This window comes from Pieris rapae, chromosome 15, assembly GCF_905147795.1.
Source record: "Pieris rapae chromosome 15, ilPieRapa1.1, whole genome shotgun sequence".
NCBI classification, from domain to species: domain Eukaryota; kingdom Metazoa; phylum Arthropoda; class Insecta; order Lepidoptera; family Pieridae; genus Pieris; species Pieris rapae.
Genome location: NC_059523.1, coordinates 3,052,771 through 3,068,796, shown reverse-complemented (window position 1 = coordinate 3,068,796; position 16,026 = coordinate 3,052,771). Strand labels below are relative to the sequence as shown.

At 31.2% G+C, this 16,026-nt stretch overlaps 1 protein-coding gene across 1 annotated transcript; it reads right to left on the bottom strand.

Moving 5' to 3' along the window:
• Window positions 1–249: 249 nt before the first annotated feature.
• On the bottom strand, window positions 250–14,080 carry LOC110997929 (leucine-rich repeat neuronal protein 3). The gene is made up of 11 exons (XM_045631346.1): window positions 13,954–14,080; window positions 13,450–13,525; window positions 13,204–13,341; window positions 12,266–12,483; window positions 11,718–11,915; window positions 11,164–11,363; window positions 2,816–3,023; window positions 1,978–2,159; window positions 1,459–1,592; window positions 611–773; window positions 250–506 (listed from the first exon to the last, which is right to left on the bottom strand). The coding sequence occupies exons 2-10, from the start codon at window positions 13,517–13,519 to the stop codon at window positions 631–633; spliced, it is 1,491 nt and encodes a 496-aa protein (XP_045487302.1). The 5' UTR covers window positions 13,520–13,525; window positions 13,954–14,080; the 3' UTR covers window positions 250–506; window positions 611–630.
• Between the last annotated feature and the right edge of the window lie 1,946 nt (window positions 14,081–16,026).

The window sequence follows — 16,026 nt, the reverse complement described above, 5'->3', positions numbered from 1 at the left end:
AATACGCACTTCATATATTATTTATATGAAGTAGGTACGTACGATATTACATATATCAATAAATATATGTATTTAGAATGATAATGCCTAACGCAAGTATAATTCAACCCTGAATTCTCAAATCCATGGTAGTTCTTACCATTGATTACATATTATATTGCGTAACTTTTTTTTCAGAAGCAATGAGAGTATAAAATGTTACTCGAAAATGTAATCCTTGCTCAAAATTGTTTTTAAAAAAAAACGTAAAACTGTTTAATTTATTTAATAAAAAATATATCTCGACACAATTGTCAGCTTAAATAAGTATTTACTTTTTGCTAAAAAGTATGGTGGGGATGTTAGTATTTTTTTTAAATCCTTCTACTTAAGTCCAAAACTTTTAAAGGCATATTACATAATTTTTCTTAGTTCACTAGTACATTATTTATCTTAGAATATTTTTTAGTCAACGATAAAAAACGTTTCTTCGTTGTTAACTTTTTTTATATTTGTATAGCTTATATGTATTTTATAATTATATAGCTTATATGTATTTTATAATTATATAGCTTATATGTATTTTATAATTATATAGCTTATATGTATTTTATATTTGTGTAGCTTATATGTATTTTATAATTATATAGCTTATATGTAGTTGTCATCAGCTGGAGCTCGCTTGTAGAACGCCCTGGATACATCGATGGGCCCTCGAAGACCACACCGTGAAAAGTAGCCATGTCTCCACAGCATCATGAGTCCGAAGACAATTGGAACTGCTAATAAGACACCTAGAAAAAAGGACATTACATATTTAAAAATCATAAAATATTTATTTATTATGGAATATAAGATACAGGTGTCACTTATTCCACGTCATTAAATTTGAATCGGTAGACATCCCTACTCATCGGCAAAAAAAACAGGGTTGTAGGCCGAGAAAAAAGCCTGCGTAAAAACACTTATTTTAATCAGAAGTAAGCCTGCCTGCAGTCCCAGGCCCTTTTATCAACAAGATAATCGTTGAATCGTTTTTTTAAATACATTTATTAAAAGGCAGAGATGAATAAGCCTCTGGGTTCAATTAGTTGCTTAACTAATTTTACATATTTTTGTTATTTTTTGTGTTTTGTACATACTGTAATTATTTTATTTTTATCTAATTTTAATTATTTTATTTTTTTCTAATATTCTACGGTTTTGATATTTGTGAGGAACATGTATACTAAAAATACAATAATAGACCTGTATAGTAATTTTATGCTAGGCGTACATTATCTTAATTATTTAACTATAATATAATACAAAAAGTGAGTGTGGAGTTTCTTGCCCATTCTTCTCCACACGAAACCATGAAGAAGAGGCAACTAGAATCATCTTAATATTTAACGTTCAAAAGTGCAATTTTAGGTAGTCTTATTGGCATAAATGATTTGACGTTGATGTAACGATGGTCTGTTGAGATGTTAGCCTTACCTATAAGGGTCCCCAAAAGCATGGCACCATCCCTCTCTGGACGATGCCCATACTTGTCTACACAACGCATAGTGCGATGGATGTCATGCAGATGCTTCATCGTGTAACCTCGCATTTCTATCGGCTCTTGGCAACTGAAAATACAACGCCGAAAGTTAATCAGAAAATAGAAGTGTAAAAGATGCCAGGCACACAAGTGCCTTGCCGGTCTCTTGAGAATTTCTCTTTAATTTATATTTAACCCAAGAATATGTAATATGTATTGAAAAACAACTCTTAGATTTATTTAGTTATGGCTACCAAAATGCACCAAATTTGTGTAAATATCCTTTTTGAAAAGATCAACTGTTCGTTTCTAATTCTTTTCGGCTTGTATAGAAAAAAAATTAACGGACACAGGATCACCTACTTGTTACTATTCGATTTAAAAATGATCATAAAACAGATTCAGAAATCTGATGCCTAGACCTAGAGGTTTTATCGCTATGATTTTTTTTTAATATTTTTATGTATGCTTACATCATATTTTCAGAGGAATTAGTAGTCTTCCTTTCCACAACAGCCACCAATATATCCACCATCCACTGAGTGGAGCAATCACATAAGTAGGGGTTATTTGTTATATCTACTTTTTCCAAAAGATCCCAACGGGAGAGGAAACGACGGTCTACCTCTGATAGATTGTTCGATTGAAGATACAACTGAAAATTAAGATTTTCTTCAATTATCTCTTACTTTTCTTTGAAATAGCTGTCAATCAATAAACACGATATGTGTACAATTATTTTAAAGGTGTTAAAGTTTAATGTTAAACCATCTACGTGGGTTAGTGTTTACTGTTAGCGTTGCCCTGTATTTCTTAGGACAGATTTAAATTTTAAATTTACCCTGTATTTCTTAGGATAAATTTAAAATTTAGATTTTCGCAAATTTACATTTTGACTGCGAAACTTTAAAGCGTGACTTTATCAACTTCTTGTGCAACAATAATAAAATTATATCTACTAAGAAATTTGTAGAATATATTGCTTTAAGTTCTTGTCATTGGAAGAAACTAACTACCCACGACACGCGAGAATCCTAGTGTGAGGTGCATGTTCTCAGTTTACTGTACATTTTTTTATTTATGTGAAATTAATTTATTTTTTTCCTTTTTTCCTGAATTCTTAAGCAACCCGAATGGAATATAGGCATTGATTCAATTTTTCTTTGTATATACATCAGTTACCAAAGGCAAATAAAAACTTTGTTTATTTACATACATCATGATTACTACAAAACTTCTATATCAACGTTGCTTGAAATCATTGCGGTAGTTACACGGGTATAATATATTTATTAGAATATTTTCACTTACTTCCTTAATTAGAGGCCAGTCATATGTTTCTCCAATATCATCAGATCTGGCCAGAGCTTTAGGGTCAATGTAGCTCAGACGAGGGTTACAACACATATGCAATCTTTGTATGGTCTCTAGACCTGCGAGTGACCCTGCACCGATACGTTGTAGCTTAGGCATGTTGCACATATGCAGCTCTTGAAGCTTGCGGAGACGGGGAAAACCACTGAAACATGTTTCCTTAAATTATTACTTTCATACAATTTTTCTTGCATTTCCGGCAAGACAATTCTTTCAGTTAGGCACAAAGGGCTGGTTAATATTTTTTCCACCTCAAAACCAACCCAAACGTCGACATTCATTATAATACTTTTATAAAGATAAGAACTAGTGAACGAAAGATAAAGACAAGATAATATACAACGCATAATAATTAGTTTACAATATTAAGGTGATAGATATTTTTATTTATTTATCATATTTCAGAATATTTATTTATTAGCAGGAACCTAGTTACATTGACACCACCATACTTAGGGCGCACTGTCAGCATGAATACCAATAACACCTCAAGTGTTTAACTTTGTAAGCTTTAGATGATGTAAGGCATTTTAGATGTAAGGAGCATATTAATTATAAATCAGTCTAATATCGACCACCGTAGATATAGGGTCTCACATCGACCACCTTAGAATTAGGGTCTAACATCGACCGTAGTATAATATAATTGTAATTCTTTTAATAAAGTTTCTATTTTTTAAAAAATCTTTTGAACATCGTCGCGATTTGACTGGCGCAGCCGGTAGGATACTCGTCGTGATCCTGTGTCTTATATAGACTAAAAATCAGTCGAAGCATCGGGTTACGCGTGTGTTTCAACATACATAACGAGTATATAAAAACCAACAAATTTGTCAAAATATTCGCGAAAGTTCAAGATTATAAAAAAGTGAAACAAGAGTGAAACAGCAGTTATAAATAGAAGAAATGGGTTCCAGATTTATGTGAGTAAACCTCTTCACATTCCAACCTGTCCCATTTTATTTCCATTTGACTGTATTAGTAATAAGTTTAAGTAATTTTAAGTGAAAAGAAATTGTTATTATTTAAATTAAAAATGCAAGAAATACGTACGATTCCATCAGATATTTTAAATATAATACCTAAATTTGATGGCGATCAGAAACTATTAAATTTATTTCTAAGAAAAAGCGAATATGTAATAAGAGCATTCAGATCAGAGCCTCCAAATGTCGCACAAGACCTCTATATTTTTCACGCAATTACAAGCCGCTTAAGAGGCAGGGCGAGCCATCTAATTAGTGAGAGACAGGACATTAACCATTGGACAGAGTTAAAAACAATTCTTATCCAACATTTCGGAGATCCTAGAACGGAAGAATGTATCTCAATAGAATTAGAAAATATTAAAATTAATCAAGGCGAGTCATATTTAAATTTCTGCAATAGAATCCAAAGCGTCCGTAGTACATTATTTTCAAAAATTAATTTAATAGAGGACGAGAATATTAAGAACGCAAAGATGAATATTTATAACCATACATGTTTAAATGTTTTTCTTTTCAATTTGCCTGAGGATATGATACGCGTTGTCCGACTACATAGATGCATAACTCTAGAAGACGCGCTCAGTGTAGTAATGGAAGAAGTTAATTTCCTTAATCAATATAAATCACGGAGTATTAATAGACAAAGATATACTCAGAATATTAATGAAAAAAATAATTTACCACAAAATAATTTATCACAAAATAATTTTTCACAAAATAATTTTAATAAATTTAATCAATTACCTCAAAACCAAAATAACCCTCCAATGAAATTTAAATTTGGAATTCAGCCGCAATCACAACATCAAGGATTTAAGCCTAATTTCTCTAACTTTAAATTCGGTACCAACCAAAAGCAAGGTTTACATAATCAAAATAATTCACAGTTTAAATTTGGTATTCCACCACCTCAATTTGGATACAGACATTTCCCCCAATCGAATCAACAACAATTTAAATTTGGTATTCCACCAAATCATCAACCAAAACCGGTACATAAATATGATAATGATGTATCAATGCGAACAGCACCTCAAGCTAAGCAAAATTTTATAACACCCAGAACATCAAATAATTTATTCTATACAAATTATATGAACGATGATATTAATGATTACACAGATTACAATCATGAAACGTGTGTATCAAACCACGAAGATAATTATCCATATGAATATTATAACGTAGATCCGACTTATTTTACGCCAGATAATTATTACGAATTAGAACAAAATTCAGAAGAAGCTGTTGAGACCTCAGAACCTGAAAATTTTCATACACAGGCCTCAACAACAGACAAACCGAAGTAATACATTTGAATCATCATAGTGCTTTAAAGTTGCCACATATTGAAATTCCGGAAATAAATAGTAAATTCATGATAGATACTGGTAGTTCACGATCCTTTATAAGTCCTGAAATAGTCAATAAGTATTTGCAAGAATTTAAATATTATGAACCATTCGAAGTCGTAAGTACGCATGCACAGAGCCACCATAACGAAGTAATTTATATACCTCTCTTTAAAACTTTTTGTAGTACAGATTATCACAAATTTTATATCTATAATGTGGATAACGATTATGGCGGTTTAATAGGATCAGATTTATTAAAACAACTTGATGCTAATATAGACATGAAAAATCAAATTTTAAAAACTCGTGACACAGAAATACCAATTATTTATAGTCCACCATTTAGCATTCGTGTTGATGCACGATCTGAAACTCGTGTTAGGGTTCCTGTTCATCTTTTAAATGGACAAGCAATATTAAATTCAATTAACTTTGGTAAAGGTATAAGAACACCATCTGCTCTTGTAAAATGTGAAAACGGTTATGCTACCACTATAATACAAAATTCATCTAATAAAAACTATGAAATTAAATTCACTAAACCTCTAAGGGTTACAAGTTATAATGAAGAAAAAATTAATATAAATAATACTCAAACAACTTATGATTATAAAATTGATAAAATTCTGAAACAAAATTTGTCAAAATTACGTTTTGAACATATGAATGAGGAAGAAAGAAGTAAAATTTTTAATTTGTGCTTAGAATATAGAGACATATTTTATAGCGAACATATACCACTAAGTTTTTCTAACCAAGTAAAACATAAAATTCGTACAACTAATGAAGATCCAATTTATGTAAAACCTTACCGTCAATCTCCAGCCGAAGCCGCTGAAATTAGGAAGCAAATAGATAAACTCTTAAAAGACAACGTCATACAAGAATCGAATTCTCCATGGTGTGCACCTGTACACCTAGTACCAAAAAAAATTGACGCTAGTGGTGAAAGGAAGTTTAGGATGGTTGTTGACTATAGACGACTAAATGACATCACAATAGACGATAAATATCCATTACCTAATATAACTGACTTATTTGACAAACTAGGAAAAAGTTGTTACTTCTCAGTACTCGACTTAGCTAGTGGATATCACCAACTAGAAATAGAAAAAGAAGATCAACCGAAAACTGCTTTTTCGACGCAGTTTGGACACTATGAGTTCCTAAGAATGCCGTTTGGGTTAAAGACCGCACCAGCGACATTCCAACGAGCTATGGACAATATTCTTAGAGGACTGCAGGGCATACATTGCTTAATTTACCTGGATGATATAATTATCTTTTCATCTAGCCTAGACGAACACTTAATAAAACTAAAACTAGTATTTGACAGACTCAGAAATACTAATCTTAAAGTCCAACTAGACAAATCGGAATTCCTTTGTAAAGAAACAAATTACCTAGGTCATACAATAACACCTGACGGACTAAAACCAAACACCGATAAAATAGACGCTATACTAAATTACCCAGTACCAAAAACTACGACAGAAATTAAGAGTTTCCTAGGACTTATTGGTTATTATCGAAAATTTATAAAAGACTTCTCAAAAATTACACAACCCATGACAGCATGTCTAAAAAAGAATAGTAAAATTGTAATAAATGAAAATTATTTAAAATCTTTTGAGAAATGTAAAGAACTCCTTGTTAACGCACCATTACTTCAATATCCCGACTTTACAAAACCTTTTATTTTGACAACTGACGCATCAGACTATGCACTTGGAGCTGTACTCTCGCAGGGTCAAGTGGGCAGTGATAAACCAATAGCATATGCTAGCCGAACTTTGAATGATACAGAAAAACGTTACAGTACTATAGAAAAAGAATTATTAGCAATAGTCTGGGCAGTTAAACATTTTCGACCGTACTTATATGGAACAAAATTTACAATTTATACGGACCATAGACCATTAGCTTGGCTAGATTCTCTTAAAGAACCAAATAGTAAATTGACTAGGTATAAACTCAGATTAGCCGAATATAACTTTAAAGTCATTCATAAGAATGGAAAGCAAAACACCAATGCTGATGCTCTCTCGCGTATTAAATTAAATGCTTTAGGTAAAAACGATAAAGATAATCAATCAATGATAGTGAATGTAGGAAATTCTGATAGAAATCTTGATGACTATATTCAAGAATTAACCGATTCAATAACACGATTAGGACAAAACAACCAAAGTAAAGAACCTGAAAATGATAACAGTAATCCTATGTCTTTTTCTGAAGTATCTAGATCCATTCCATCTCGAAGTAATTCCAGGTCATCATCACGTACATTAACAATAAACTCTAGTACAGATACAGTACATTCCGCTGAAGATATGGATACAAATGGTATTCCCATACTTTACGAAGCTATAGATACAAAACCAAACCAAATATTAATACACCCATGGTTTAAAAATGAACTTTCAGTTAAAATTCGTTCACATCCCAAACAAAAGATTTTAGAGGTTCATTTACCCCTAGATAATTCCGAGTTAATAAAAAAATTTCTTAAAGAATATATTAGACCTAAAATTAAATATTTTATCTATTACGAAAACAAAGCACACCGACAATTATTCACACAAGTATTAATTTCATTATTTAGAAAAGAAACCGTAAAGCTTTATGAATGCACTGAAAGAGTAATTAATGTCACTAACGAAAAAGAACAAGAAGAAATAGTAATGAAATATCACGTAGGTAAAACCTGTCACCGAGGTATTAAAGAAACAATCTCTCATTTAAAACGAGTTTATTTTTGGACAAATTTAGAAGAAACCGTAACTAGCTTAATAAATTCATGTGATACTTGTAAACGCATGAAATACGACCGTAGACCATTTAAACCTCAATTACAACTTACACAAACTCAATCAAGACCTTTTCAAGAGTTATTTATAGACTTATTTTCTGTAGAAGGAAAATATTACCTAACCATACTAGATGCGTTCAGTAAATTAGCACAAGCTTTGGAAGTTCCAGATAGATCGACACCTGAAGTAGTCAGGGCACTCATAAAATACTTTTCATTCTACGGCGTACCAACTAAAATTAGTTCAGACCCCGGTTCGGAATTCAACAATAAACTCATGAAAGATCTAATGACATTATATAAAATAGATATTCACATAGGCACCCCTAACAATCCAAACTCAATGGGATTAATAGAACGATTTCATTCCACAATTTTAGAAATATATAGACTTGCGAAATATGAACATAAATTCACAGATGCTACATCAGTAATGACATATGCTATAATGGCTTATAATCAGACAATCCATTCAGTAACAGGTCTCACTCCGTTTGAAGTAGTATTTGGTCACACGGAAAGTAACAATCAATTCAATTTAAATTTTGATAAAGAATATACTCAACAACTAGTTAGGGATCATGCAAAAAGAACTCACTACTTATACAAGTACTTAACCGATAAAATAGGAACTAGGAAAGAAAAAGTTCAACAAAATAGTGTAGGAGAAATTAATTTTGATTTAAATGAAGGTGATACTGTTTTTATTAAAGGTGTAAATCAACGTAGAAGCAAGGATAAACCCAGGTATGAAAAAGCAAAAGTTAAGGGTAAAATAAAAAGAAATGTAGTATTGGTAGAAACTAACACAAAAGATAAAAACGTTCCAATAAAAGACATAAAACGTCCCCCACAGATTCGTCCTGCTAGTGACCCAAGCAGTAACGATCCGGGCCCTTCAACTTCAAAAGGTTGAGAAGAATCCAGGCGTTCTCCCTCTCAGAGAAGGAACCGCTCTGATTACGTATGATAAGTGGATAGTAATTAAGACGTTAGATATTAATCTTATTAAGGAAGAATTAGAATTTAATATGCATAGATATTTAGAACTCAATAGAATAGTAGAATTACAGTTAAATATCAGTAGCCCTCCGTTAATATATTTCAATGATGTTAAGCTTCAAGTTAATTATATGTTAAATATCACATTGAACAAATATTCAGAAATTGTACCAATTAACAGACAGAAAAGAGGACTCATCAATCCTTTAGGATCTTTAGTTAAAATGATAACAGGAAATTTAGATTATGAAGATGCTATTAAATATGACAACTTAATAAAAACCGTAAAAACCCGAGAACATTCTCTAGAAAAGAAAACTACTGTTATATCTGAAATGATAAGACTTGTTGCGAACTCTACTATAAATATTACAAACAATCTCGAACAATTAAGTGATGCAATTAATAAAATAAATAATAATGTTAAAAATATTTCAATTATTTCACATATTAATCAAATAACACATATTTATAATTCTTTCTTTCACAATTTTCAAATCATTTACACAAAATTGACCGAGATTGAAAACATTTTAGCATTTAGTAGAATGGGCGTATTACATCAATCTATAATTAATACTGATGAACTCATTAATGTACTTAGAATCATTGAGAAAACAGATAGGCTGATATTTAAAGTAATTCCTGAAAATATTATAAGAATTGAACAGTCCATGACATTGAAATCATATTTTAAGAACAATGTTATTACTTTAGTATTAGAAATACCTTTAGTTAAGAAAGAAACTTATTTTTATTATAAAATTGTACCCTTACCTGTCACCCAACCTGAAACAAACCTTACCTTAATAATACTCCCCAAGTATCCTTACCTTATTGTGAAGGGGTTGAAAGCGAAATCGCTGTCGACGCCATGTAAGAATTTAGAAGAAGAAACATACCTTTGTGATGAGCTGCAGACCATGGTACCTGTTGAAGACACTTGTATCTTGGACCTGATGAAGTATTCTCACAATGTCTCCTGCAAACAAATTCCAATAGAATTCGAAGAAATTAAAGTAGAACTTTTACAATTTAATCGATGGATGATATACTCTAAATCACCTGTCGATCTGATTAGAACGTGTGATAACGAAATTATACATTACACTCTCATAGATACTTACTTGTTAACTATAGAAGATAAATGTCAATATAACATTGCAAATCACAATTTAAAAATACATAGCAGTAACGGTGAGAAGCTTATATATCAAAAGCTGCCACTAGTGAATTTACCTGAAAACTTGAAGATCCGTATCCAGAACAACATTAATCCTGTTAAACTCAATGGGGTTGATTTAACAAATCTAAAAGTGTTATCATTCGCGCTACAAAATAGTGAAAATCAAAGTGAAAGTGTTGTGAAAACCAATAGTGTCAGTTTAGGGACAATAATCTTGTATGTAATTTTAATTTTAAGTCTTATATCATTTCTGGCATACAAAAGAATAAAAACATGTATAACATTTCAAGGCCGAAACCATCCTCCGAAAAATTGTTCTTCAGATGATTTCGAGCTTAAGGAGGGAAAAGTTACATTGACACCACCATACTTAGGGCGCACTGTCAGCATGAATACCAATAACACCTCAAGTGTTTAACTTTGTAAGCTTTAGATGATGTAAGGCATTTTAGATGTAAGGAGCATATTAATTATAAATCAGTCTAATATCGACCACCGTAGATATAGGGTCTCACATCGACCACCTTAGAATTAGGGTCTAACATCGACCGTAGTATAATATAATTGTAATTCTTTTAATAAAGTTTCTATTTTTTAAAAAATCTTTTGAACATCGTCGCGATTTGACTACCTAGGTATAGTATTAATTTCATGGTTGTCGACTTTCATGGAAATCAATTTGAAAGAATGAATTAGATCAGCGTAATTATAGTGGAATACCATTTCGGGATTTCGGTTGACAATTTTAGCCTGCATGTCAAAGTTGAAAAACCAGACTAAATTTAATAGAAATTAATAGTGCTTAGAGGCCCTTGACTAGTCTTATTCTGCAGCCGTGAACAGATATTTCTGTGTTCTTGGCGAGCATGAAACAAATTAGATTCGAACGAAACCACGATCGTCTGGTTCCAATTTAAAATAACTAATACAAATCAACGTACGGGTGATCTTCGCTGTTGACGTCTAGTTCTCTAATAGGATTCTGGTTCAAGTTCAAATAAATCAAATTCTTAGTCTCCTCTAGCTCTAAAGGCACAGCTATTAGCTTGTTGTCACTTAGATCTAGGCGTTCCAGGTACCGGGGTGTATGAAGGAATTTTTCGGGAATGTCTGGCAATTGGCAGGACCGCATTCGAAGAACCTATGAACACGTATTTAATCACTTAATATAATGTGTATGATAATTAGAATTATTAAAAATAAAGTACCATCTATATTTATTACAAAATACTATAGCAATTACAATTTATGGTATGCTGCTATTCGACACTAGATGGCGTAAATTCATCGCCTAATACGATTAAGAGATGGCAGCGTATGTCTTGTTAAAATGTTAACAGTTTATAAGTAATGTAACTGTCTTATTGTTTGTAAAATATAAAATGACAAAATGATAATTACTTCATTGTTATTAACCTATAAATAACTGGTACTGGTGGACTTAATTTATTTACACGGCATCACATTCAGTTAATTAAATATTAGAATAACATACCTTCAGCATAGGAAGACTAGAAATTGCAATTACAGTTACATGATCAATCGTGGTCAGGGGATTGCCACTTAAATCCAACTCAGTTAACTCCGGTAAATGCTCAAAGAGATCCTGGTTCAGGCTATGAAGGTCATTGTAGGCCAAGCTCAGAGTTCTCATGGATGCAAGAGGCTCGTATTCTTCTGGAGAATAGCGGCCCTGAAAGCAAAGCAACAGATTTTATTATAAAATATGAATCCATTATTGTCTTTAAATATGTTAAAACGAATAACGATTAAGATTTATATACATTAAAAAAACGTATGAATTATTCAGTTACTTTAAAATCAATCGAGCTGTGACTTTTTCTAGGACATTCACAGAGCAGGAGAAAAATCGCCACCTGTCTATCCTGTCCTGAGCTTTAACTGTGTAATGAGCCGATCGCATTTTATATACAGTTGTATGGAAAAAAAATCAGTTGTCTCTCAATTCATATGTATAAATATTCTCTTAATTCTGAAACAATTGGGCTTGGGCCAAAGTTATTTCAATTATATTAATCTTACCTCAAAAGCATGTGGACTAAGTTTCGCCGACGTGAGCTTGTTATGACTTAGATCTAGAACTTTCATAGACTGAAGATCCTTAAAACTAGCATTCTCAATAAACTCAATACTATTCCGTGATAAATTGAGAATTTCAACGGGAAACTGCGCGAACGCAGTTACATTCGTTATTGAGTTGTCACTCAAATCTATTATTTTTGGTTTGAATTCTGCAATATCTGAAAGAAGGTGTAAATTATGGTTGAATTATTAACAATTTATATTGATATAAAATTTTCTACATCAAATGTCAATACACGGCTTTTGAATCAGTAAGAATATGAGACTGTGTTCTCTATTTTCTATAGTTTATATAAAAAATACAATAATTCAACTCGAGAAACAACACATTTTTACGTCTGTTTCATAACTTTTTTTAATGCTTTGCAGGGAATCGAAGCTAAAGCTTCTGGGTTCTGTTCTGTGGGTATGCACTTACCACTAAGGCAAATTACAATTACAACATGTCATGTAACAATTATGTCATGTGCATATTTATTTATAGCCGCATTAACATAAGAAGCGGGAAAAAAAGTAACTTAGACAAACTAGAACCAATGTGTGGCCTAAATAATAAGTGTGGACGGTGTACGCAAATAAAAAGCTTACAATGAGTCATCAATAAGTTTACATAGAGATAAAAAAATAAGTAAATAATGGAACCTAAGGTAATGATAACAGAATCTCTTAATGGGCGATCCCAAAAATATGTAGATCGATTGTTTCCGTTTTAGAAGCGTAAAGAGCAGGGGATTTTGGGGAGGTGTTAGCAGTTGTTAAACAGTACATTAGATTTGATTTAAAGACTTAGCGATAAGCAGGAGACTGTATGTCAAAACTAAAAGCAAGAAATAATAACATTTTGGTACCTTCATAAGGAATCAAGTTTTTTAACTTACCAGTCCATTCCTTTTTAGTAAAAAACGTAGTGAGACTTTGATCGAAGCAGTTTATCTTTTCATCTTTGCAGATACACTTTCTGCAAATTCCCGTCTGTTTCCACACTGGATTCTTAGATATTGTTCCATTCGATTTTTCTGAATAAAGAACAAGTAAAATATCGTAAAATATACAATATGTGAAGTGTTTATTGCTTTTAAAATATTTCCTATTGTAAAACTGCAAAACAATAGCGTGTTATGTACCTGGTGTGTCATCGCCATACACTCCAATAAGACCAATGATAACAACAATAAATATACCACGTACACTCATTGTTACCTGTAATAGATAACTTTAATTTAGAAATGATTCTTAAATGGTAAAATTGTATGATGTGGTTTATTCTAAAACTGAAACATAATCACAATAATTTATATAAATTTTAATATTTGGCGTTATATCAACGTTTGACTTATTTTTCGTTGATTAAGACTAGATAAGCCTATATCATATCGTATCTATAAGGTATAATTAGGTCGCCTACAAGTCGACCATTAGACCGATTTACATTTTGGGACTTCAATATCATATATGAGTAGAACTGTGTTTAAAGTTACTAAGAAAGATGAAGAAAATGTATGTATATACCTAGACGTAGTACCTAGAATACACTATCTTTATTTATATAATATACGTATTACTCTAAAACCTACATAAATAATATGTTATAGTTTAAACAAAATAAAAAAATAAATGTAAATATTTACCGATATATTGACTCTAAATTCACAAATACATCACAAAACCTCCAATCTGACTGTGCATCAAATGTTTTTAACAAAATGGCTGGCAATCTTATCTTTAGAGTGGTATCTTATCAACGTTGTATGGTGAAAGAAACACCGAATCGCGATTTAAAACCTGAAGCGTTTTATCGATCTCTGATTTAAACACAATAAAAAATATTGGGAAGAATGTTTGAGGTTTTCTAATTGAAATTATCTACTTACTTTAAAAATTAGCATATTAAATAGTTTAAGGTTTGCAATTTGCCTATGCTTTAAGTAAAAAAATGGAACAAATCTAATGATACTTTCAAATATACCATGAGATAATACTAATAGGACAATGGATGATCAAACTAACTTCACTTCAAGTTTCATAGCTTCAGCATGCATTATATTGAAATGTTTTTCAGATATTATTTGACAATATAGATGATTACATAAGACAAAAAATGTCTATTGTTATCTTTGTTGTATATTTTAAGTAAAACATAGTAATTATTGCTGTAATTTATAGTAAATAAGTATTTAAATTACATTAATGCACAACTTAATTTTAGTTTGCGCATGGGAATGTGGATTAATTAATATATATATAATAATTAAGTCAAAATTGAGAAAAGTTGAGTCATGCATTCCTTAATACCAATGTAATTAAATTACAATCTGCCGGCCTTTGAGCTTGGAGTATACCCTAACTTTGAATAGAGATCAAATCTCTCAGAAAACATAGGTCGGGAGTCGATTCCACAGTTCGCTAGTTCTCAAAAGAAAGTGTCTTGTGAAAGAAACTGCGGAAGACTCCAGCCACCAAAGTAATATTGTGCAATTTGTTTATTTAGTATTTAGGTAAATAAAAATAATATTAGCAAAACTCTATCAATGGAGCGCTACGCACTTCCTCTTATCATTTGGTATCTTGCATTACTTGTACTTTACATAGAATCAAATGCGGACACAAATTACAATGAACGTATTAAATTTAAACTGAAATTTGTAAATTTTTGGTGATGAATACTAAATGTATGAGTCATAGTTATAATAATAATAATAATGAATTACCAATAATTTATTAATTATTACCTCATATTAGCCTTTATTTTAATTAATTTACATGTTGTCCAATTTGCAGGTCTAATTCAGCTTTTTTTGAAGCTGCGATGCCGTCCTTCTAAGTATTGGTACGCTCTTTATCACCTCGATGAAAAATAATATTTCTATTTACCATAAAACGGTTTTTTTACATTACTTTATAATTGTGGATTTTTTATTTTTCCGTGTAGTCAATCAAAAGTCTTTCTTTTCTTTTTCTTCGTCTTTCAACGAAAGAAAATGTTTAAATTTTTTTTATTTTAAATTTTCGACTTTTGTTGAGGAAAATGAATTCTATGGTACAAGCAATATATTTTATTTAAATTTTCAAGTGATTACTAAAAGCAAACAATAGAAAACACTTTAACTACAACGATATATGGTCGAAAATGCGGTGAATAATATATATTTGCAAAACTAACAAGTCCCGAAGGACAGTAATCCGATCCGCGCCATCTACCGTTGAGTAGGATAATCACTTGTTAATTGACGTAAAGCGCGCGCTGACGACAAAACGCGGGAAATTTTCTAATAGCCGACGTTTCCTTGTAGCATTGAGTATTTAGTGTCAATTTAAAAATAATTGAATTCAATTTCGTTAGTAGCCATTATTTTAGGTGCTTATACTTAAAATATGCATGTATTGATTACATCAAATTTACGGTTATTTAAAATACGCAGTAAGTATAGTACCGTATTTATATCGAAAGTAAAATAATTAATTGGCAATATGGAGTCGGATTGTTTTATTAAAATTTTCTTTATATTGACAAACTTTACAAAACATTTATATCACTTTAGGGTAAAGATATTTCTTACGTAGGCCAAACTGTCATTCGTACAATTATTCTAATTGAATAAAAACTAAAATGGTTAAAAAAGGATCTACCTAAAAATCAACAACGGCGCAGCGTATGTAACTTTTCTTAACGTAATGTAACTTTTCTTAACGTGGGTTATAAT